Source organism: Alligator mississippiensis, chromosome 7 (genome assembly GCF_030867095.1).
Source record: "Alligator mississippiensis isolate rAllMis1 chromosome 7, rAllMis1, whole genome shotgun sequence".
In the NCBI taxonomy this organism is placed as follows: domain Eukaryota; kingdom Metazoa; phylum Chordata; order Crocodylia; family Alligatoridae; genus Alligator; species Alligator mississippiensis.
In genome coordinates this window covers 5355033-5376712 of record NC_081830.1, presented here as the reverse complement: position 1 = coordinate 5376712, position 21680 = coordinate 5355033, and the positions used below count along the sequence as shown (strand labels likewise).

Sequence of the window (21680 nt, the reverse complement as noted above, 5' to 3'; positions counted from 1 at the left end):
CACAAAGATACTGACTGCTTTTTACATGAATCCTTCCTGCTCCCTTCCCTTCCTCTCAGCCCACTCTGTGTCGCTGCTCAACGTGTTTGGGAGCTTTGGGGCTGAGGGTTGTCCCTCACTTGGGTGTCCGCAGGAGCAGTGAATTAAGCCAGGGCTTGCATTGCTGCCCCAGGAGTGCAGGTTTAGGCACTGGGGACCATGCTCCCAGGTACCCTGAGCCCCCTGCCCTGCACTGATGACCCCTGCGCTATGAGTGTTGTCTTGGGGTTTGGTGTTAGGTAGGCTGGATGCGACCAGTGGCCCACCTAACACAGGCTCCATCTCTGACCCCGGCCAGTCCCAGAGGCTTCCACCAGTGCTGTGGGGACGATTCTTCAAGTCTCACCATTGTGGGAGAGGTTTGGTGAGGAAGGGACCGGACAGGCCCCAGACAGCACTGGTTTGGGTCTTCGCTCCTGCCCATTGGGGCACCCAGTACTATGTGCTGGAGCCCAGCCTGTGCCTCTTGGCATTCACCCATCACTCCCCCCAGACCCACTTTCCTGTTCTCCCACTTGGCAGTTTTCTTCCTGGCCTCCCCCAGGCTTGTGACATGCTGAGATGCTGCAGTGATGGGCTCAGGTGTGGCCCTAGATAACCCTGTCCCAATCTGTGGACGTACAAAGCAGCGCTCGGGAGAGCAGCGGTGTCTCTCTAGGAGAGACCGTTGCTGGAGCAGCTGTCTATCTCACCAAAAGTTAGTTTGCTGCTGGCAATCCAAACACAGCATATTTCTATTTGCTTGAGAGCAGACCGAAGCTGGAGGACCAGATTGAATACTACTGGGCAAGCTGGGGGTGCACGCATGCTATAAAGGATTGACTAGTGGATACCTTGGGCTGCTTTATTTCTGCTCCAGATGGGGCCAGCATGACCTGGGATTGGGGCCATGGAGACATAAACAGGTGGTGAAAGGCCTGGAGAACTTGAAATCCAGGAGTACTGGGCTGGGACTGCTGTGTTATCTCAGTGACTGCTGCCCTCTGCCATCACCAGGAGGGAGGGAGCATTTGCAGAGGTTTTCATAGAGACTCAAATACATCTCTGATTGTTGTGTGTCTGGTACAGTAATACAGAGCTGTGTTTTCTGCCTTCAGGCCATTCATCTACAGGTACAGCAGGCCGCTGGAGTCATCCCTGGAGATGGTGACCCACCCTTTCACCATGTCGCTGTAGTTGGTGGCATGGTTGTTGGCAGCTTTGCGTGTCTCTGCCACCCACTGCAGCCCCGTGGCTGGGGAGAGCCAGAACCGCTCCATCTACTAGGCAATGAAGTTGATCCCAGAGGTTTGGCAGGTGAGGGAGGCAGAGAGATCCTGTGGGCACCTGAACTCCCCCTCCGGACTCCACCACCTGGACCTGCAAATGGGTACCTGTGGGGAAAGGACATTCAAAGGACCACGTTCCCTCAGGCCCTGCATGACAGCTGATGAAACCACTGGAAACCTATCCTGTCCTGGGTTTCTCTGGGCACCAGGGTAAGAACCAGCAGTGCTCTCGGCTATCTCCCAACTCTGCCTGGACATGGGTAGGGGAAGAGTTACCATGGAGGGCATTGAGGAGGCACAGGATGCTCCCCCAGGGTAGCATGGTGCTGCTCTGCCAGCGATTGCTGATGGGGAGAACCCTGGCAAGCCCCAGGCCTTCATGGGTCTGTTTTGTAAAACCCTTTATTCCTCTCACTGCTTTCTGGAGATCTGACCCTTCTGCCTCTCCTTATTTGCAGAGCCTTGTTGACTCACTGCATGAGTTGGCCCTCGAGTTTTTCCGTAGGTCCAACCAGTCCCAAATACCTAAATAACAGCTTAGGAAAATGACAAATCGTTCTGACTTCAGGTATTTGTGTTCTGTCGTGGGGAGCTTGTCTTTTCCTAGATTGCAGGGGCCTTTGGTGACTGACATTCAGGGGTCTTGGAGCAAATGAGAATTCAGGCTGTAGGACATTCATTCATGGATCAGGCGGGAGGCCCATTTGGCCCACAGGTCTCTCTCTATTTGATGCTGGTTTCTATCAGAGGTTCAGGGAATGATGCCAGGTAGTGGCAGCATACTCACCAGCCCTAGGATGTCGTGCCCAAGGGGAAAGGGCCTCCTGCCTTGGAGGTTAAGGCTGCCTTTATCCCTTACAATAAAGTAAATGAAAGTAACTTAATTTCACTTGTTGTTCACAGTACGTTGGGAAAAAGGCTTTTGTCAGTTCAGCCAACTCAGGCGATGCTGAGACCTAAGAATCAATGTATAAAAAATAGATTGACACCTAATAAATGAACTGTAGCACAAAGAACACCCGATGAGTTCTCATTTCTGGTTTAATACAAAGTAAAAAACCCTTTTTCTTTTTTTTTTTTTCTTTTTTTTCTTTTTTTGAGAAGGGTCAAAAACTCAATAGGAGAGACCAGTAGTCCATCGCTTAATGGTTACATCCACCCAGATGAACTCTTTTACAAGACGTGAGAGGCAAGACTCAGGGTCACCAGTGAAAGAAAGAAATGAGGAATGATCTGGTAATTTGAGACCTAATATACTCAACTGTGATTTATATACACCAAGAGATTAGAGTGAATACTCCACAAAACCTCAAACTGTGCCGGAAAAACTGGAGTGGGAGAGGAGAACCTAGGGACTTCCTCTCAAGTATTTTGGAAATGCTTTGGTGAATGCAATTGCAGAAAAGACGTGTGTTTTGAATTCAGGAGTATTGTGCTGGCGGCCCTTTGGGCAGGCAGGGCCAGGCAGTGAGGAGGAGCCCCACTGCCATACCCAACCATGCTGACAAGGCCCCAAATGCTCTGTGATGAAGCCTTCTTGAGACTTGTACTGCTGGATAACCTCTGTCTTGCAAATGACCAGCGAAGCTGTCAGGGCTTTGCTGTCTGGACTGTTATATGTCCAAATATAACAACCCTCAGATGGCCAAGGATGATCCTGTTAGAGTTTCCCTCCACGTGTGTGAGGTTTTCAGGTGGCAACTTCCTTGTCTGGGCTGTTGCAATTTTGCCACATTAAGAAGAACAGGCTTCCCCTTTTTCTGCAGCCCCTGCTCTGCTCTGTGTCGCTGTGTCACTGGCACAGTAATACGTGGCGGTGTCTGCGGCTGTCAGAGAGCGCAGCTGCAGGGAGAACTGGCTCTTGGAGTTGTCCTTGGAAATGGTGATGCGGCTCTTGAGGAATGGGTTGTAGCTTGTGCTATCAAAGCTCTCATATATGTACCCCATCCACTCCAGCCCTTTCCCAGGAGGCTGCCGGATCCAGCTCCAAAGGTAACCACTGGTGGTGGTGGAGAAACCTGTGACAGTGCAGGTCAGCGTGAGGGTCTCTGCAGGCTTCACCACCCCTGGGCCACACTCAACCAGCTGCACAGCAGAGAGCACACCTAAAGAAAAGAGAAAGTAGGTGAAGAAGCAGGTCCAGGGAGGAAGCCCCAGTGCTCTGGCTTCCCACCACCCTTCCCCACAACCTACATGGCAGAGAAGAGAGAAGGAAGAGGAAGAGAAATAAGGAGCTCATTGCTGTTGCCCTATAACAAGGGGGACTCCCAGAAGGCAAGAAGGGGCTGAGCATGGACTGAGGCTCCCCAGCCCACAAGCTGTATTTAAGCAGGAGCCCCTGGCCAGGGATTTGCATGCAGGTCCCAGGAGGGTGTGAGCAGCCCTGGGCTGGGAGTGCTCAGCACAGGGCCCTCCTCTCTCTGCACAGGGCTCTGAGTCTCTGCACAGAAGAAGGTGGTGGGATGAGCACAGACAGAGGGGAAGGGCCGGTGCTTGGATCCATGGCTGAACCAGGCTGTGGGCAGGGCTCTGGCTTCAGTTCCCTGCTCTTCTCCCCCCTCCTGATGACAGGGCACGAGTATCTCAGGGGCCCTTGATCCTCAGCCTTGGTCCATTTGGGTCTTCTCTCCTTAGTTGGGATAAGACATCCTCATTTGCACGGTGGACAGGAGATGGTGGTACCTGGCAGGGATGAGGCCAGATCCCAGCAGGTCATGTTGTGTGCCCGTGTGTCAGTAACCTGGGTTAGGGTATGGGTACTGGGTTTTGTAGGGATTTGGGCACTAGAGATGTTCCCTGAGGTGCCAGTGCTAGCTGGGGGAGCCTGGGAGCCCGAGGGGCTTGGGGCTGAGGCCCCCAGTCCTGCAGTTTGTCTCTGATATTCAGCCCCCTCTGGGCTTCACCGACCCCTGAGACCTGCTCAGAGCCCCACCTTGCCCTGCTCCTGGTCTGCCCTGGGGGCACCAGCTCCCCTCACTCCTGCCCCGCTGCAGCTACCTGCTTGTTGCCAGCTCGAGTCTTCAGAGGGCTGGGCTGGGAGTGGAAGAGATTTCCCCCCACCCTGGTCTTCCTTCATGTCATGCTGCCCTAGGCTCCTTCTTGCTCAGGCTTAGGCTCGTAGCTCAGGGCCTGAACCCCAATGTGACACCCCTCTTGGGTCTGGAGATGGGGGATGGATCAGGGGAAGCTTCAAATCATCCAGTGTGCATGCACATGCATGTGTGCCTGTTTGTGTGCATTTTGTTCCCCGGATCCAGTGCAGTGGGTGCTGCTCATCCCTGCTCTCAGGGGATGTCTTCCCCTTGCTCATGCCATGTCCTCCCTTGTCCTTACAGCTCTGACTGGCTACAGCTCTGGTCCAGCCTTTGTTGTGCTCGTGCTGCACCGGCCCAGAGCAGACATCAGGGCCCTGCCCCAAGGAGCTCCTGCTTTTCCAGGAGATGCAAAGGCAGCAGGTGGGGTTGGTGTGGGGCAGCACAAGCTGATGAGGAGGCCATGTTGGAGTGGGAGATGGAGCTTGGAGCATACAGATCCAGGATGGGGCTTTCCCGTGCTCCTGGGAATCACCTAGGGTAGGGCAGGTATTACAGTGAATGGCAGGGGCCTGGGGTGGAGCTGGGGGCTGCATTGCTTTGCCTTCTGTCTTCCTGAGCACAGCCAGGGGAAATGCTGACAAAGGCACTACCTGCCTGTAAGGGACCTGCTTCCCTTTGGCCCATCTCCTTGCCCTTCTCTGTGTGCCTGTGCTGCCTGTGTCCTGTGCAATATGTGGAGATGTCTGCAGCCCCCAACCCTCACCTGGGGCTAGGGCCTGGAGGAGCAGGGGGCAGAGCAGGGCACTGCAGGGGAGCAGAGACCACAGCCCAGGAGGGAAGCTCATCTCCTGGGTGTTGTGGCACTGAGTTTCCAGACGCAGCTACATGGACAGGTTTGCTAGGTTGAGCTAAGCTTTCACAGACAGTTTGCCTGGGTCTGAAGTAGGAATAATATGGAGGGACTTATATTTGTGTGTGTATGTGTTGCTACTCTATGTGTGTGTACTTGTGCCCCTGTGCTATAGGCAGTGCCTGTTGCTCCATATCTGTACCCTTTCCCAAGGCACGCACACTGTGACCCTGCTGCTTGTCCCTGTGCTCTGGCTGGGGGTCTCACTCCCAGCAGAAAAGTGGATGGCGTCACTGCAACAGCTCAGTGCTACAAGGATCGCTCAGGCTGGGTCGGACTGAGAGACAGAGACTAGGTGTGGGGGAGATGCAGGGGAGCAGCTTGTATGTGGAAACATGCCCTGTGCAGGCCAGGCTGGAGGAGGGAAGGGGCAGGCCAGAGGGAGCAGCACAGGCAGGGCTAACCTCCCAGCTTGTTCCAGCCCAGCTGCTCCAGCAGGCTGCAGGGAGGCTGTTGGCTGCTCCTGGCAGGCTCCTGCCCTGCAGCTGGGAGAGGAAGCTGAGGGGAGAGGTGTCTGCACTCCCTGCCCTGGCCTCCAGGTTAAGGCCTGGGAGCTGAAGCCCTAAAGTAAAACCAGTTTCTGGGAGCCCAGTGCCTGGTGTTGTGGGTCTCACTCTGTCCCTCTCTGACACTGGGGGATTTGGTTGCCTCCCAGGGTAATGAAAGCCCCTGGTAGCTGAGCCCAGCCTGGCTGCAGGCTGTGGGGCAGGAGCTGTGTCTGCATCCCTAGTGGGGAATGCTTAGGGAAGGGGCCGGAGGCTGTTTAGGGGCCTAGCACACACGCTGCAGGGTGTGTGGTGCCGTCCCTTGCTGGTGGGAAGGAGCCGGGGTCCCCGTGTGCTGGTGCAGTGGGACAGGAGCTGGGTGGGGGTGTGGGGGGCGGGGGGTGACAGGTGGGTGGGGGAGGTGCTGCCCCCTGGTGGAGGAATCAGCCTGGTTCATCCTGAGTCTCTGCAGGGTCGGGGGAAGGGCACAGGAACGTCCCTGGTTCGGGCTGTCCCTGCCCCGAGGGCCCTTGTCGCACGTGCTGCAGAAAGCTGAGACCTGGCAGGGCACTGAGTGTCTCTGGACATCTCTGCGCCTCTATGTAGGCTGTGCTGAGCTAGAGGATGCCCTCTCACTGCAAAGCAATTAGGGGCTGGTGGGAGGGTGTCTCCAGATATTGCAGCTGCAAAGGCCTAGTCCCTGGAAGTGTCTGCAGAGGTGGGACCTGGTCCTGCAGAGGCCAAGGGGACAACTTCCACCCTCCTGTGCATAAACACACGTCTTGTCCGTGCTCTGATGGAAACCAGGCTGCTGGAAGAGCAGTAGGCTGGAAAGGGTTAATGGGGCCCTAATTACCTCGCAGTTGCAGTCATTACCTGCCCATCAGGTCCAGGGGGTCCATCAGACTCATGCCGGGGAGGCTGGTTCCTGCTTTGGGCTGGCTCCTGTCCTGCAGCTTAGAGAAACTGTGGGAGGAGGAATTAGGAGAGGAAGGTGTCCATCTGGGAGGTGAGAGTGCTTCACAAATTACCAAATAGCTCTTATGATGAGCGAGACTTTATGAGGGAGATAAGGCAAAATGCTTCATTTATTGTTTATAATATGCAAAAGAGCGCTCATACACACACACACTCACTCAAATCACTCTGCGGATGTTATAGTTACCAAAGTTTGTTGCTCAAATACTGTAGGTGGCCAGCCTAGTTAGCATGAGATCAGGAATGGGGGAGACAGACTGCTCCAGTGAAGTTCACAGAGTGTTACCCCACCTCTTACTGCTAAGTCTCTCTCCTTTATAGGGATTATCAAGTTGGTGTTGGGTGACCGGTCCACCTTTCCTGACTCTGTAACTTCTTTGTCTAAAATCTATCTCTCTGGAAAAGTTTCCTTGTTGGGTGAAAGCCTTTTTTAGACTAGTGAGGTGGGGATCCCGGGTGTTGTCCTCAGTGCAAATTTGGGGGTATCTGAGGGCTTGGCTGTATATCACAGCTTTTTTAGTGTTTTTAAGGTGATTGCTTGTTGACTGCAGATATACATGTTGGTCTGTGGGTTTCTTTCATAATGAGATCTGTAGTTGGCCATTATGGATGCTGATCATCATGTCCAAAAAGGAGATGTTGGTGCTGGAGTATTCAAGAGATAGTCAGATGGAAGGATGGTGATTGTTGAATTTCTCATCGAACTCAATCAGAGATTGCAGCTTTTCAGTGCAAATGATGATGTCATCGATATACCTTAAGTATAGCAAGTGTTTGATGGTGCAGTCCTTGAGGAATTCTTCTTCCAGGTGGTTATACAAATGTTGGTATACTGTGGGGCCATTTTGGTGCCCATAGCCGTGCCGATGATCTGGAGGAAGTGTTGGTTGTTAAAAGTGATATTGCTGTGTATGAGGATGAAGTGTATAAGGTCAGTAATATCTTTGGGCCTGTACTCTGAATTGTAATCTTGCTCTTGTAGATATGTAAGGCAGGCTCGGATGCCATCCTGGTGTGGGGTGTTGGTATATAGGCTGGTAATGCCCGTGGGTAGCTAGGAGGGTGTTGCTGGACAACCTGCAATCGCTGTAAAGATGCAATAACAAACTGAATTCATAATAACAACTTAAAATCCATACATTAAAACATACAATAAAATGACTGCTATATTCATGCTAAACATTATTGATTTATGCTAAAGCTTAAGTAAAACAAATTTTTCTTGGGTGTTGGTGTTCCCCCTCCACTAGCACTGACTCAGGGGCTTGGGCTTGTTGGAGGGACGGGGCAGGAGGAGGAAAGTGAGGGAACTGGGAATGCCTGCATCTCGCTGTGGGAGGAAGGGGCTGGGGCTTTCCCTGTGGCATAGACTGACCCCGCTGTGCGCTGTGAGGTGCTGGGGTCGATGGTGAGTGAGTCCTGGCTGCCTCTCTCTGCAGAGACTGAGGGCCTTGCAGAAGGTCTTCACATCCCTTGTGACCCGCTTGGTGATTCCCAGCTGGTCCCTGGACACAGGCAGCACCTGGCTGTGCTCTGGGAAAAGGGCACGTTTCCTTCAGCCGCGCAGGGCAGGGCAGGGCAGGGCGGCGGTTTCTCCAGGTTTGGGGCCTGTGCCTCTTTTTCTTGCTCTTACAGTCGCACGCTGTCTCTCTCAGGAAAAATTGGTGCTGGTGTCTGATCAGAGCCTGCTTCTGCCTCTTGTGCAGCCCCTGCGCGGCTCTGTCACCCTGTCCCCAGCTCAGTAATACGTGGTGGGGTTGGTGGCTGCCAGGGAGCGCGGCTGCAGGGACTGGTGGGTTTTGGTCCTCAGATGATGCTGGCATGAGATCTTGCACTTCTTTTATCTCTGACACTGTCTTTGGTGTTTGTTTGTGGTTCTGTTGTACAACAGGGAGGGAGCATTGCCGCAGCTAAGATTGTCCAGGAAACTATCAAATACCCGGGGTTCTTGGGTGAGGTCTTGGTTGGAAAAACTGTGCAGTTTGTGCTCTGAGCTGGGCTAAGTTCCTGGTTTCCTCCAAGTGGCAGGGCCGTGATGCTGGGAGTGCCAGTGGAGGACAGATGTGACTGTGATCCCTGGCAGCTGGAGTCTAAACCCTCCCAGCTGCTATTCTGACCTTCCCCCTTGACAGGCCTGTTCAGCCCAGAGGCCCAGTCCATTGAAAGCTGCTTAGTGAGATCCTTGGGGCTCTGGACAACGTGTGCTGAGCTGGCCACAGCCGCCCTGTCCCTGCCTTCTGCAGGGCAGTTCCTGCCTCCTCTTCCTCCCTGGGCCTTTTCCTGGGGTGAGGCAGGGAGGGAGCTCCAGCCACGCTGCACAGGGATTGCTCCTGGGCAGCAGCGCTGTCTGGGGGTGATGCTTTGGGAAGGATCTCCGCAGGCCTGGCTGGCTACTGCCTTGCTTCCTCGCTTTCTGCTGGTGCCTGTGTATGCAGCAGGCTTCAAGGACCGTGGAGGGCTTGGATGCAGGCTTGGCACTGAAGACAGAAAATGCAATGAGCGCTGATGTGTCAGTGCAGGGGGCATGTCATGATCAGGAGAAGCTTTAGGGAGCTCAGGGGCCGGCAGGCTGCTGCCTGCGAGAGACCTGAATGCCTCCAGCGGGAAGATCTCAGCTACACAATTTTGGTGATGAGGGATTGCTCCTGGGCTTTTCCTCCCTCTTCCTCTGTCCAGCGGGAAGCAAGACTAGGGAGCAACTGAACCACAAGGTCTCCAGGCTCGGGCCTGCGTGCAGGATGCCTGCCATGGATGTGGGAAGATCTGAAGCCCCAGGCTGTAGCCTAGTCTGGGAGGGAGGAGACTTCCCCATGTAGAAACTGCTGAAGGTGAACCCGGAGGCTTTGCAGGAGAGGCGCAGACAGTCTCCAGGCTTCCTCACATCCCCTCCCGACTCCAGCAGCTGCACCTGGGACTGGGCACCTGGGGAGAAAAAAGCATGTTTCAGGATCCTGTTTCTGCCAGCCTCTGCCAAAGCCCATGGAGCCAGGGCACCACTCACTGCAGATTTTCCATTGGCCTTTGAATCAGGTGAGGATTATTAGTTCTTGTTCCCTGGAGGTGTGCAGGGATGTGTGGGCTGTGGCAGGGGGCTGGGGACTCACCTGACAGGGCCATGAGGAGAAAGAGGAGAGATCCCCAGGATAGCATGGTGCTGGGCTGCAGGGATGGCACAGACCTCTGCTCACCCCCTGCTCCCCCCAACCTTGCAGGACCAGAGGGTGTCAGCATTTATGAGGCCTCTGCAGCACTGGATTTGCATCTCTCTGCTCTCATAGAGCCCCGCTCTACTCCAGCCCTCCAGCCCCCTCCCTGGGAGGAGGAGGGTCCAGTGCAATGGAGGGCTGGGCCAGAGGGGCTGAATGCGAGGTCTGCGTGTGGGGTCCTGTCTGCACGGTCTCCACAAAAATACAGACTGCTTTTTAGATGAATCCTTCCTGCTCCCTTCCCTTCCTCTCAGCCCACTCTGTGTCGCTGCTCAACGTGTTTGGGAGCTTTGGGGCTGAGGGTTGTCCCTCACTTGGGTGTCTGCAGGAGCAGTGAATTAAGCCAGGGCTTGCATTGCTGCCCCAGGAGTGCAGGTTTAGGCACTGGGGACCATGCTCCCAGGTACCCTGAGCCCCCTGCCCTGCATTGATGGCCCCTGCGCTATGAGTGTTGTCCTGGGTTTGGGTGTTAGGTAGGCTGGATGCGACCAGTGGGCCACCTAACACAGGCTCCATCTCTGACCCTGGCCAGTCCCAGACGCTTCCACCAGCGCTGTGGGGATGATTCTTCAAGTCTCACCATTGTGGGAGAGGTTTGGTGAAGAATGTACTGGACAGGCCCCAGACAGCACTGGTTTGGGTCTTTGCTTCTCCCCTTTTGGGGCACCCAGTACTATGGTGGTGGAGCCCAGCCTGTGCCTCTTGGCATTCACCCATCACTCCCCCCTGACCCACTTTCCTGTTCTCCCACTTGGCAGTTTTCTCCCTGGCCTCCCCCAGGCTTGTGACATGCTGAGATGCTGCAGTGATGGGCTCAGGTGTGGCCCTAGATAACCCTGTCCCAATCTGTGGACGTACAGAGCAGCGCTGGGGAGAGCAGCTGTTTCTCACTAGGAGAGTCCGTGGCTGGAGCAGCTGTCTTGCTCACCAACAGTTACTTTACTGCAGGCAATCCAAACACAGCATATTTCTATTTGCACGAGAGCAGCCCGAAGCTGGAGGACCCTACTGAATACCACTGGGCAAGCTGGGGGTGCAGGCATGCTGTACTGGATTGACTAGTGGAAACACTGGGCTGCTTTATTTCTGCTCCAGATGGGGCCAGGATGACCTGGGATTGGGGCAATGGAGACACAAACAGGTGGTGAAAGGCCTGGAGAACTTGAAATCCAGGAGTACTGGGCCCGGACTGATCCGTAATCTCAGTGACTGCTGCTCCATGCCATCACCAGGAGGGAGGGAACATTTGGACAGGTTTTCATAGAGACTTGAATACATCTCTGATTGTTGTGTGTCTGGTGCAGTAATACAGGGCTGTGTCTTCTGCCTTCAGGCCATTCATCTGCAGGTACAGCAGGCTGCTGGAGTCTTCCCTGGAGATGGTGACCCACCCTTTCACCATGTCGCTGTAGTTGGTGGCATGGTTGTTGGCAGCTTTGCGTGTCTCTGCCACCCACTGTAGCCCCGTGGCTGGGGAGAGCCAGAACCGCTCCATCTACTAGGCAATGAAGTTGATCCCAGAGGTTTGGCAGGTGAGGGAGGCAGAGAGATCCTGTGGGCACCTGAACTCCCCCTCCGGACTCCACCACCTGGACCTGCAAATGGGTACCTGTGGGGAAAGGACATTCAAAGGACCATGTTCCCTCAGGCCCTGCATGAGAGCTGATGAAACTGCTGGAAACCTATCCTGTCCTGGGTTTCTCTGGGCACCAGGGTAAGAACCAGCAGTGCTCTCAGGTACCACCCACCTCTGCCTGGCCATGGGTAGGGGAAGAGATACCTTGGAGGGCATGGAGGAGGCACAGGATGCTCCCCCAGGGTAGCATGGTGCTGCTCTGGCAGCGATTCCTGATGGGGAGAAGGATCTCACCACTCATTCGCATCTGTCCCCTCTCAGGTATCTGGGTACTCGCAGGGTTTACATTGGGCCCTGGGCTATTGCATTTGTATGTGTTCTCTATGAAGGGAACGTCTACGAGTCTAGCCCCTCACGTAAGCTCAGCCCCCGAGGAAGGGACCGGTGCGAGGTGCTGTATGTGGCCAGAGACAGAGAGAAGAATCCCCCACTTCCACATGAACTCCTCTTAGCAGGGATGCTCACGGTGCTGCAGAGCGGGGGAACAAGGTCATAGGTGATCATTCCCTTCACAAACACTTAAATGAGAGATGAAAGCCAAAGCCTAGCTAGCCCCAAGCCTTCGTGGGTCTGTTTTGTAAAACCCTTTATTCCTGTCACTGCATTTCTGGACATCTGACCCTTCAGCCTCTCCTTACTTGCAGAGCCTTCTTGACTCACTGCATGAGTTGGCCCTGGAGTTTTTCAGTAGGTCCAACCAGTACCGAATAACTAAGAAACAGCTTAGGGAAAACTGTCTTCAGGTATTTGTATTCTGTCGCGGGAAGCTCGTCTTTGCCTAGATTGCACGCCATGGTTTGCAATTCTTGGTGGCCTGAACCAGAGATTTGGAGTAAATTCTCCCTAATATAGTCAGAATCGGGAGTGATTCTCGGTTCTGGTTTGATTGTGGAGAGCTGGTTTGAAAAGGGAGGCTCCAGCACAGCTTCTTTTATTTTTTCTTCTGAACTTCACAGGGATAAGGCTCTTGGGAAAGGATATTAGAAATGTTTTGGTGTGAATATTTTCAGTAGCTCTGTTCTGTCTGCTCTTCACATGCAAGTTCATGGCAGGAAGCATCATACTTCCCCAACTGTCTCTGAGGCTATAAGGGGAGAATACCAGGTTTGTATTGCTTTTACAGCTTAGATATTAATCTGCAAGTGGGAGCAGATGTGCCCTGTTCTCTGGGGAGAAGAGGATTGGAGGCAGAGCTGATTACTGTTGCAGCAATATCACGGGCCTTTGGTGACTGACGTTCGGGGGTCTTGGAGCAAATGAGAATTCAGGCTGTAGGATGTTCATCCATGGATCAGGCTGGAGGGCTATTTGGCTCACAGGTCTCTCTCTGTTTGATGCTGGTTTCTATCAGAGGTTCAGGGAATGATGCTAGGGGGTGGCAGCATACTCACCAGCCCTAGGATGTCGTGCCCAAGGGGAAAGGGCCTCCTTCCCTGGAGGTTAAGGCTTCATTAACTTTATTGCAAGGGATAAAGGTAAGTAAATGAATTTCACTTGTGCTTTAATGAGTAATTGAAGTTTGCCCCCAGCCATTGCTGCTAAAAGTCTGCGGGCTCCCACCTGATGCTGCAGCTCCCAGCTTGAGAGCACACAGCCCCCGCGTCCCAGTGTCGAGTGCCCTGAGATCTCTGCCCTCCAGCCCCAGGGAAGATGGCCCATGGCTCAGCTTTGTTCTCATGGCAGCAGCTGTACCAGGTATTTTCCACCCGTAACTCCAAGAGGTGGCCTGAGTCTGGCAGCTTCTCCAGGTGAAATTCACATCAGCATGGACAGCCTGGTCCTGGGAGAACAGTGAGAGGATTTAGGATATTCTGTCTTACCCAAAGTCCCAGCTGCTCTCTCCTCCCAGACAGTGCCTTGGCTTGGTCCTGGGACATGTACAGAGCACCTCTTTCCCCTGGCTCCAGCTCTAGCTCCTGAATCGCTTTCTTTCTCCCTGTCTTAGGGAAAGCCAGTGACTATAGAAAAATCCACGTCCCCTCATGGCTCACTCATGCCCCTGTGCCCGCCAGCTTACCTTTAGCTCCAAGGGCTGTCCAAGGGGAGCAAGCAGGAAAGGAGGACCCACCTGCCCAGCCAACCACCATGGATCTTACTGCGCCGCTGCTGCTGTCCTGCCTGAGCCCAGCCAGGAGGGGTGGTGGCAGCAGCTCTGTGTCGTTTCCTTTCCCTGCTTGGTTGTGGTGGGGGGTGCAGAACCAGGGATTTGGGGGTGCCAGGGCAGGGCAGACCTGATCCAGGGTGCAGGGAGGTGGTGGCATTCATGTAAGCAAAGATTTCTGCTGGCTTTTTCAAATGGCCCATGAAATACAGAAGCAGGAAAGAAGGTCCTGAACGATTGGTGCGGATGTGAGGGCCTAGCAGGACCTGAGGCGGTAGAGGAGAGATTCCCTCCTCTCTGGTGCCCACAAGCAGCGTTTCTTTGGAAGCCAAAGGAGCTGAGAGAAATGGGAATGGGGGAGGAGAGCTGTGTGCTTCCCCTCAAGCCTTTTGGAAATGTCCTTGCAGCAGCGCATGTTTCAGAGCTTGGGTTCAGGCCCAGGCTTGAGATTCTGCTGTTTTGATTGGTGAAGTGCATCCACCAATCGGGAATCAGCGAGGGAAATGAGCCACTCCCCTTTCCTGAATGGAGGGGAGAAGAGCTGAACTTGACCTGGTTGGAGACTGCAGCACTGTCCGGTCGGGGAGACTTCAGGGTGGGAGCCCTGGAGAATATGAAAGGAGCTGCGCGCTCGGCAGAGGGAGATGGCGGAGAAGGGAGAAGGGAGAAGAGCCGGGCGTAGAGCGGAGGAGAGCGGCTCGGCAGGTGAAGCCGGAGCCCAGGAGAGTCCCTGAGGATGTCCATCAGCAGGGAGCTGCAGACCGCCCCAGCAGTTAGGCTCTTGGTGTGCAGCACGGCACACGGTGTCTGGGCCCTGGGAGTTGTATGCAGTGGCTCGGGTCTGCACCTTTTGGTGTGTGGCCAGAGACATGGTGCGCAGGCCGGTGCAAGGAGCAGGATCTTTGTCATGCAGAAGCAGCTCAGTGCAGATGCTGCTGCCCATAGGGTCGAGGAGCAGACCGAGTACCGGTGCTGCACAAGGCTGCCCGGGCCTCCAACCCCTAGCACAAGGTGAAGCGCCCACTACACAGAGTGGTGTATGTGGCTCGAAGCCAGGCGGGTGGCAGCAGAGTCGGGTGCAGGAAAGCCTGGCAAGGAACAGAGCTGGACCTGCAGAATGGGAGGCAACCCTGCGGGCCTGTGGAGTGGTAAGTAACCCTGGTGAGAGGGTCCGCTCAGGAGAGGGACCCGCAGGGTTGTGAAGGGACTCCACGTGGCCACTCCTGGGTGACAGAGGGATCTTAGGAGTTTTGGGGGTCTGCCTCTCCTTTTCTTTCCCCCCAGCTCCTTCCCTGTAGCTGTACCTTGGGAATGGGGCCTCTGCCCTGGAGGGCACCTGCCTAGTCTAAGGATTACTTCTTATATTTGTAGACTATGCCCTAAAGCTTATGTGAATAAGTTGAAGTAATAGTTTGTATATTAATAGAGTTATAAGATTGCCCATCAATAGCCTTTGCTCTGGATTTTATGTTGTTCATTTGTATTTTTTAATAATAATTGGGTGTATATAAATGGTATAGGGTATATTGTTTTGTAAATTTATACCTGTAAATATAATTTATGTCCTTACCCTTTAATGTTTTTATTGCAAAATAAATTTGTATATAGTTCAGTAATTGAGTGACTGGGCCTGACACTAGAGGGGACAAAGGCAGCCACTGGGCTGCTGTGTCCCTCCACAGCACCCTGCCCTGCCAATTATTCCCTCAATTGGAGAGGGGAATACAAACCTGTGTAGACCTGGGTACACTTAGCTGAATATAATGCCAGCAGAAATGTTTCTTGGCAATTCAGGACTTGGACTATTGTGCTGCTCCCCCTTTGAGCAGGCTGGGCTGGACATTCCCCAAGGGCCCAAGGGACTGAGGAGCCCCACTGCCACGGCCGCTCACAGGGATGAGGATCCCAAACACCCTATGATGGGGCTCCTGTGAGGTATGTACTGTTTTATACCGACTGTCTGACACATGCCTGGTGAAGCTCTCAGGCCTTTGCTCTCTGCAACATTACAGGTCCAAATACAGCAAGCCCTCAGGTGGCCAAGGCTGATCCTGTCTGAGATTCCCCCCATGTGTGTGGGGTTTCTAGGTGGAAACTTCCCTGTCTGAGTTGCAATTAGGCTGCATTAGAAAGAACAGGCTTCCCCTTTTTGTGCAGCCCCTGCTCTGCTCTGTGTCACTGTGTCTCTGGCACAGTAATACGTGGCGGTGTCTGCGGCTGTCAGAGAGCGCAGCTGCAGGGAGAACTGGTTCTTGGAAGTGTCCCTGGAAATGGTGATGCGGCTCTGGAGGGATGGGTTGTAGTTTGTGCTGCCGCTGTAGCTAATGTACCCCATGTATTCCAGCCCTTTCCCAGGAGGCTGCTGGATCCAGCTCCAATAGTAATTACTGGTGGTGATGGAGAAACCTGTGACAGTGCAGGTCAGGGTGAGGGTCTCTGCAGGCTTCACCACCCCTGGGCCAGACTCAACCAGCTGCACATCAGAGAGCACACCTAAAAGAAAAAGAAAGTAGGTAAAAAATAAGGTCCATGGAGAAACCCCAGAGCCCTGGATTCCCCTGAACCTTCCTCATAACCTACATGGGGGAGTAGAGAGAAGCAACAGGAATAGGAATAAGGAGTTCATTGCTGCTGCCCTATAACCAGGGAGACTCAGCAGGCAGCAAGGGGCTGGGTACAGACTGAGGCTCCTGGATACAGGATCTCTATTTAACCAGTAGCCCTGGCCAGGGATTTGCATGCTGCTCCCAGGAGGGTATAAGCAGCCCCAGGCTGGGAGCGCTCAGCACAGGGCCCTGCTCTCTCTGCATGGGGCTCAGTCTCTGGCACAGGGGAGACACTGGGGTCAGCACCGCCAGAGGGGAAAGGCTAATAAATACTTGGCATTAAACTGGGCAAATGATGAATATAGGGGGAAATGCAGCATGCAAACTCTTCGTGTCCTCACATTCAGAATTGGTCCTTTGAGGTTCATCCTTTATGGCCATCTTTGCCAGTGGTGCTCAGCATTTTTGGGATCTACGCTGAATGGCCAGTTCAGTGGACCTGATTCCGTGCCCAGGGCAGGGGAAGTGGGCCCCATCCAGCTGCGTAGCACAGGGCAGTGGGCAACCTGGCTCCAATCCTGCCATGTAAGGGCAGGGGTCTTGGCCCAGCCCCAGCCCACAACTGCAAGGGGTGGACGGGGAGCATGGCTGACCCAGCTACTTTTTTTTTTTTTTTCAAAAATATTTATTTCTATATATATAGAAATATATATCCAGTGGAGAGGGGTACAGCATAGACATTTTTAGGATTAGGCCCTCTGAGGAGGGCAGTGGGTGGGGGTATGGGTATTGGGATACGTGTGTGTTTGCATGATGCAAATGGTGTAATGGGTTTCTAGTCGGCCTGTGCGAGTCGGCAGCGATCTGATCCGGCTTTGGATCCGGCCATTTTGGATGTCCGCGATCCAATCCGATTCAGAGTTCCTGCCAAACCCCTGCACTGATCTTCTTGAAACTTGGCCGGCTTTGTGGCCTCAGTAAGAGTTACCAGCCCTGCAGTTTTCACCCCACTGTGTTGTAACACGTAGATGTGACAGGAGTTTTGCTTTCAAGAATTTGGTGTGATGTTACCCCGAAACTGCTGCACTGATCTTCTTGAAACTTGTCAGGCTTCATTCCTTCTGCAGAGTCTACTGTCCGTCCAAATTTAATCCAAATTGGAGAAAAAACAACAAAGTTATAGGTATTTTCTTGCTTCCCCATTATACCCTATGGCCGGATCTCCGAGGTGCCTCCTAAGCTCTTCGGGAAGCCGAACGAGGCAGCGCTTCGACCCGGATGTGCCGCTTCAGACCCTAAAGCGTGGGAAGCTTCTCCAGATCCGAAGCTCTATCTGAAGCCTCGCACAGCCCCAGTTTTTAGTGTGCTTTGAGCTGCCGAGTGAACCACAAGGGCCGCTTGGCAGAGTGTTAGAGGTGGAGATTATATACCTATATCGATATATACAGTGCAGTCGTGTCATATGCTCATTTAACGTGCGCAAATTCAACTATACTCAGGGGGCGGGGCTTGAGTATGCGGTGGCCCTGGGAGGTTTTGGGAGCTGGTGGTGGCCTGGTGGCACGCAGCCATCCCCCCCACCACCCCGCGCTGCGCCGCTGCCGCCGGCTGCACAGCTCCCAGCACGGCTCTGCAGCGGCGGCGGGAGGTTTTGGAGGCAGAGGCAGTTGCCGCTTCTCAAGTCACTGGTGATTTGACTATACGCTATTTTCGCCCTACGCGGTGACCTCAGAACCTCACCCCTGCTTAAGATGCGACATGCCTGTAGATATCAATATAATTATATATCTATATCTCCATATCTGAGCAGACATAGGAGGTGCCAGGGTCTGAGCACTCAGTACATGGTGATGGCCCTTTAGGGCAGCCGAGCACTTTGTTGTTAAACTCAAGATGCAGAGGAAACAGTCTCTGATGGGAGTGTGGAGAGCTGTGATGTCAGAGTAGGGAGAAGGGATCAGAAGTAGCCACAGAGCTGGAGCAGTTTGGGTGAACAGAGGACCTGAGAGTGTCCCAAAACAACCCCGTGCATGGGGGATCAGGGGCCTTGTTCCCTGTGCAGCTCAGGGAGGGGGGAAGAGAGCCCAGGGGGGTCAGGCTGGGCCTGGGTCTCTGCTGTGCATTGTCTCCATGGGATTTGGAGTTGAGCACAGCAATGGGGGTGTTTTCCCCATACCCGTGTGCTGCGGGGTTTGTCTCCTCGGAGTGCAGAGCCGGGAGCTCAGCAGTGCAGCGCTGCAGTGACTAGCGCTCTGCTCTGGGTGCTCAGGGGTCTCTGCCCCTCATCCCTTCCTCGGGGAGTTCGTGCTAGAGTGACTGTCCAGGCCTGGTAGGTCATGGTTTTTGTGCAGGCTCCCATGGGTTTTCATTCACTGCGTCTGTGGCACAGTAATACCGGGCTGTGTCTGCAGGCTGGAGCCCGGTCAGACGCAGGTGCACTTGGCTGCTGGAGGTGCCTCTGCTGATGGTGAGGCGGCTTTGGAGAACACTATTATAACCAGTGCTTCCATCTTTCCCGATAGCTCCAACCCACTGCAACCCTTTTCCATCTGCCTGGCAAACCCAGTGCACAGGATAGCTAGTGAGAGAGAATCCAGACACGGTGCAAGTCAGAATGAGGGTCTAACCAGGCTTCACCACCCCTGGGCCAGACTCCTTCAATGTGACCTGGGACAGGACACCTAATAGAGAAATGAACCCGGTGTGAGATAATGTACCCTCTCTCTCTACCTCTGCATCCCCCTGCCCTACACGGAAGCAGACACTCACCGAGGGGGGCTGCCAGCAGGGACAGCAAAGCCAGTGCTGGCATCATGGTTGTTCTGGCTAATGCCTGGTGTCCTCAGCAGGTAGGAAGGGGCAGGTCTGCGGAGACACTGAGAAACCCAGGGCAGGGCTGGTGCTTAATGAGGATGAGCCTTGCAGGGAATAAACAGGAAATGGGGTCACACCATTTGCATGTGCTCGTTTTATAAGGGCCCTTGGCAACTTTTCCTCAAATATTGTACATCTGGCTATTGATTTACAGGGGGTTAAGGCCCGAGGGGTTTAGGAACCTGGGGAAGCCGATGAAGACCCAGAGGATTCAGGGAACCTGCTTATGACCCAGTGCTGTCAAAGCTCTGGTACTTCCTTCCCTCCCAGGGAACAACCCCTTCCCTTGGATGCTCTTGTGATGGCCTCATGGGGGGTGGGTCAATGCACTTAATTGTACAGTCCCTGAACTAAGCCTCATCAGCCTGGGGGTGCCTTGATTTGTTCAGCAGGTCCCTACTCTGGGGAGCAGTGCCAGGTTGTTCCCAGCCCCAGTTACTGCCTTGACGTGCCCTGACTCCACAGGGCAGCGATCAGACAGGGCCTGAGGTCCTGGCACCAGGCGCTGCTGTTTAACCAGGTCCTCCTGAACCAGGGATAGTCCTGTTGTTAAATGCCAGGCGGGTGGGGGAGCAGCTGGTCCTGGAAGGGCGCGAGAGCCATGGAGACAAGTAGGAGCCCAGACCATGCCCTGCATATGGACAGCAGGACCTGCCTGCCTGAAGGTGAAGCGCTTCCCCAGAGCCTGAGAGCAAGGCCAGGGTGTCCCAGGAAAGACACAACGTACCTTGCAGCAGGGAGCAGCAGCCCTATCCTGGCAGCACAGTGTTTCTGCACAGGGATTCAGCATCAGGGGCTGGGGCAGGACCCTAAATACCAGTGGAGCTGGTTTTCCTTGCATCTGACGTACTGGTGCATGACAGCACGATTGTGGGGCCTTCCACAAGGAGAATAAAGGAGAACACGACCAAAGAGTTCAGGGGCTAAGGTTGTCCCAGACTGGTACCACTCCCCGGCCAGGCCAGACCAGAGGCGCCCACAGCCCCAGCACTCAGCACCTTGCCCTGTGGGAGGGAAACCCCTGGTTGCTGTGGCAACAGTGCTGCTCCCTGCAGTGACATCACAATGCCAAGCCCCAGCGTCAGCTGCTGACCTTCCCGATGCTGATGCCGATGTCTTCCTGGCCGAGCGCAGACAGCAGGGAGTCACAATACGGCGCGTTGCAGAGGCAGCACATCAACGAGCCGTCATACCCGCCGTTCATTGATTCCTACTGCAACAGGAGGATGAAGAGACGGGTGATGACCACTCCCACATGCAAGCCCTTCATCACCTTCATCCATGCAGATTCATCAACAGTAGGAGCCGTCTGCACATGGGCTGGGAGTAAGAGGCCTAAAAAGAGGTATTACAGCAATGACAACTTCTATGTCACCTGGGAGCTGAGCCCTGCTTGGTTCTTGGCAGGAGGGGTAGTGGGGCATGCATGTCTGCAGGCCAGAGTGTCACCCTCTGTGGAGAACCTCAGCTGCAGGGTCCTGGCCCCTGGGAGCGTCTGCAGAGGAAGAAGTGTCTGACCCTGGAGAGAACAAGGGGACAATGTCCATCCCACTATGCATAAACCTGATGGACCCTTTCCAGGCTGTAATGGGGACTAGACAGGTTAGAGAGCAGCAGGCTGGAAAGGGTTAATGAGGGAGAGAAATACCTCCCAGGCCTGCAATCCTTTGCCCATCAGCTCCAGCTGCTCCAGCAGGCTCAGCCCAGCTCCCCTGGGTTGTAGCAGGGAGGCTGTTTGCTGCCGTGGGTGTGCTCCTGCCTTGCACCTGGGAGAAGCTGTTTGAGGAGCGGCCTGGAGCAGAAGTTGAGGGGAGAGGTGTCTGTCGTCCTGCCCTGGGATCCAGGTTGGGGTCTCAGAGCTGGAGTCCTGCAGAGAGGCTGGGGTTTGTCTTCATGCATCCTTCTTTTATCCTGGAGACTTTGTTCTCCTGGATGGAGCTGGCAGCTCCCTTGGGTGCTGTGCTCAGTGTGTTTCCCTTGCTGCACTCATTTTAATCCTGTGACCTCCTTCCTATTCCTGTTGTACTTTCAGTCGTGCCCAGAAATCAGGTGATGTCGACCCAGTGGCCTACCTTGGTAAGGAGAGCTGATAGTGTGTTGCAGTGGGCCGTGGCCCATGTTCCTTAGGCAACAACTAGGCCTTGCTGTGTCTGGGCTGGTGGCTGCTGCTTGGGCCATTGCTGTGGTGCCGGTGGGATTTGCATGTAGGAATAATCCTATGTCCTGGTGTGAATGGGTGCTAGTGCGAGAGGGCTGTAGAGAGACTGTGCTACAAGACGGTAGCTGCTGAACCTATGCTGGAAGGCAGCAGGTGAGTGCAGGGATTTTCAGCCGAGTTGATGCCAATGTGCTCTCCATCATGAAGGTGCTGTAGAGGGATGGGGCTGCTTTTTATTCGTAGTGCTTCTCCCGGGTGGTTCCTGCAGAGTTTGGCATCATGGGGGCATGTTGGTGCCCAGAGCTGTGCCCACGGTTTGGAGGCAGTTTTGGTTGTGGAAGGGGAAGTTGTCATGGGTGGGGATGATGCGCTGTGACCCATGGTGCCTGGGGGATGCTGGGCTGATCTTGCTGCCCAGGTGGAGCTGAAGGGGCAAGTGATGAT

General features: G+C 54.3%; 1 protein-coding gene and 1 long non-coding RNA gene across 2 annotated transcripts in view; one reads left to right on the top strand and one right to left on the bottom strand.

Moving 5' to 3' along the window:
* LOC132251329 (uncharacterized) overlaps positions 1-2323 on the top strand; it is a 106739-nt gene extending 104416 nt beyond the window's left edge. Inside the window, exon 2 of the long non-coding RNA XR_009463310.1 lies at positions 1137-2323. This is a non-coding gene — a long non-coding RNA (uncharacterized LOC132251329). The remainder of the gene's footprint in view (positions 1-1136) is intronic.
* A 98-nt stretch (positions 2324-2421) lies between these two features.
* Positions 2422-19019, bottom strand: LOC132251550 (uncharacterized). The gene is made up of 4 exons (XM_059731381.1): positions 18974-19019; positions 15838-16226; positions 3167-3392; positions 2422-2477 (listed from the first exon to the last, which is right to left on the bottom strand). Exons 1-4 carry the CDS (start codon positions 19017-19019, stop codon positions 2422-2424), a joined length of 717 nt encoding a protein of 238 aa, XP_059587364.1.
* Between the last annotated feature and the right edge of the window lie 2661 nt (positions 19020-21680).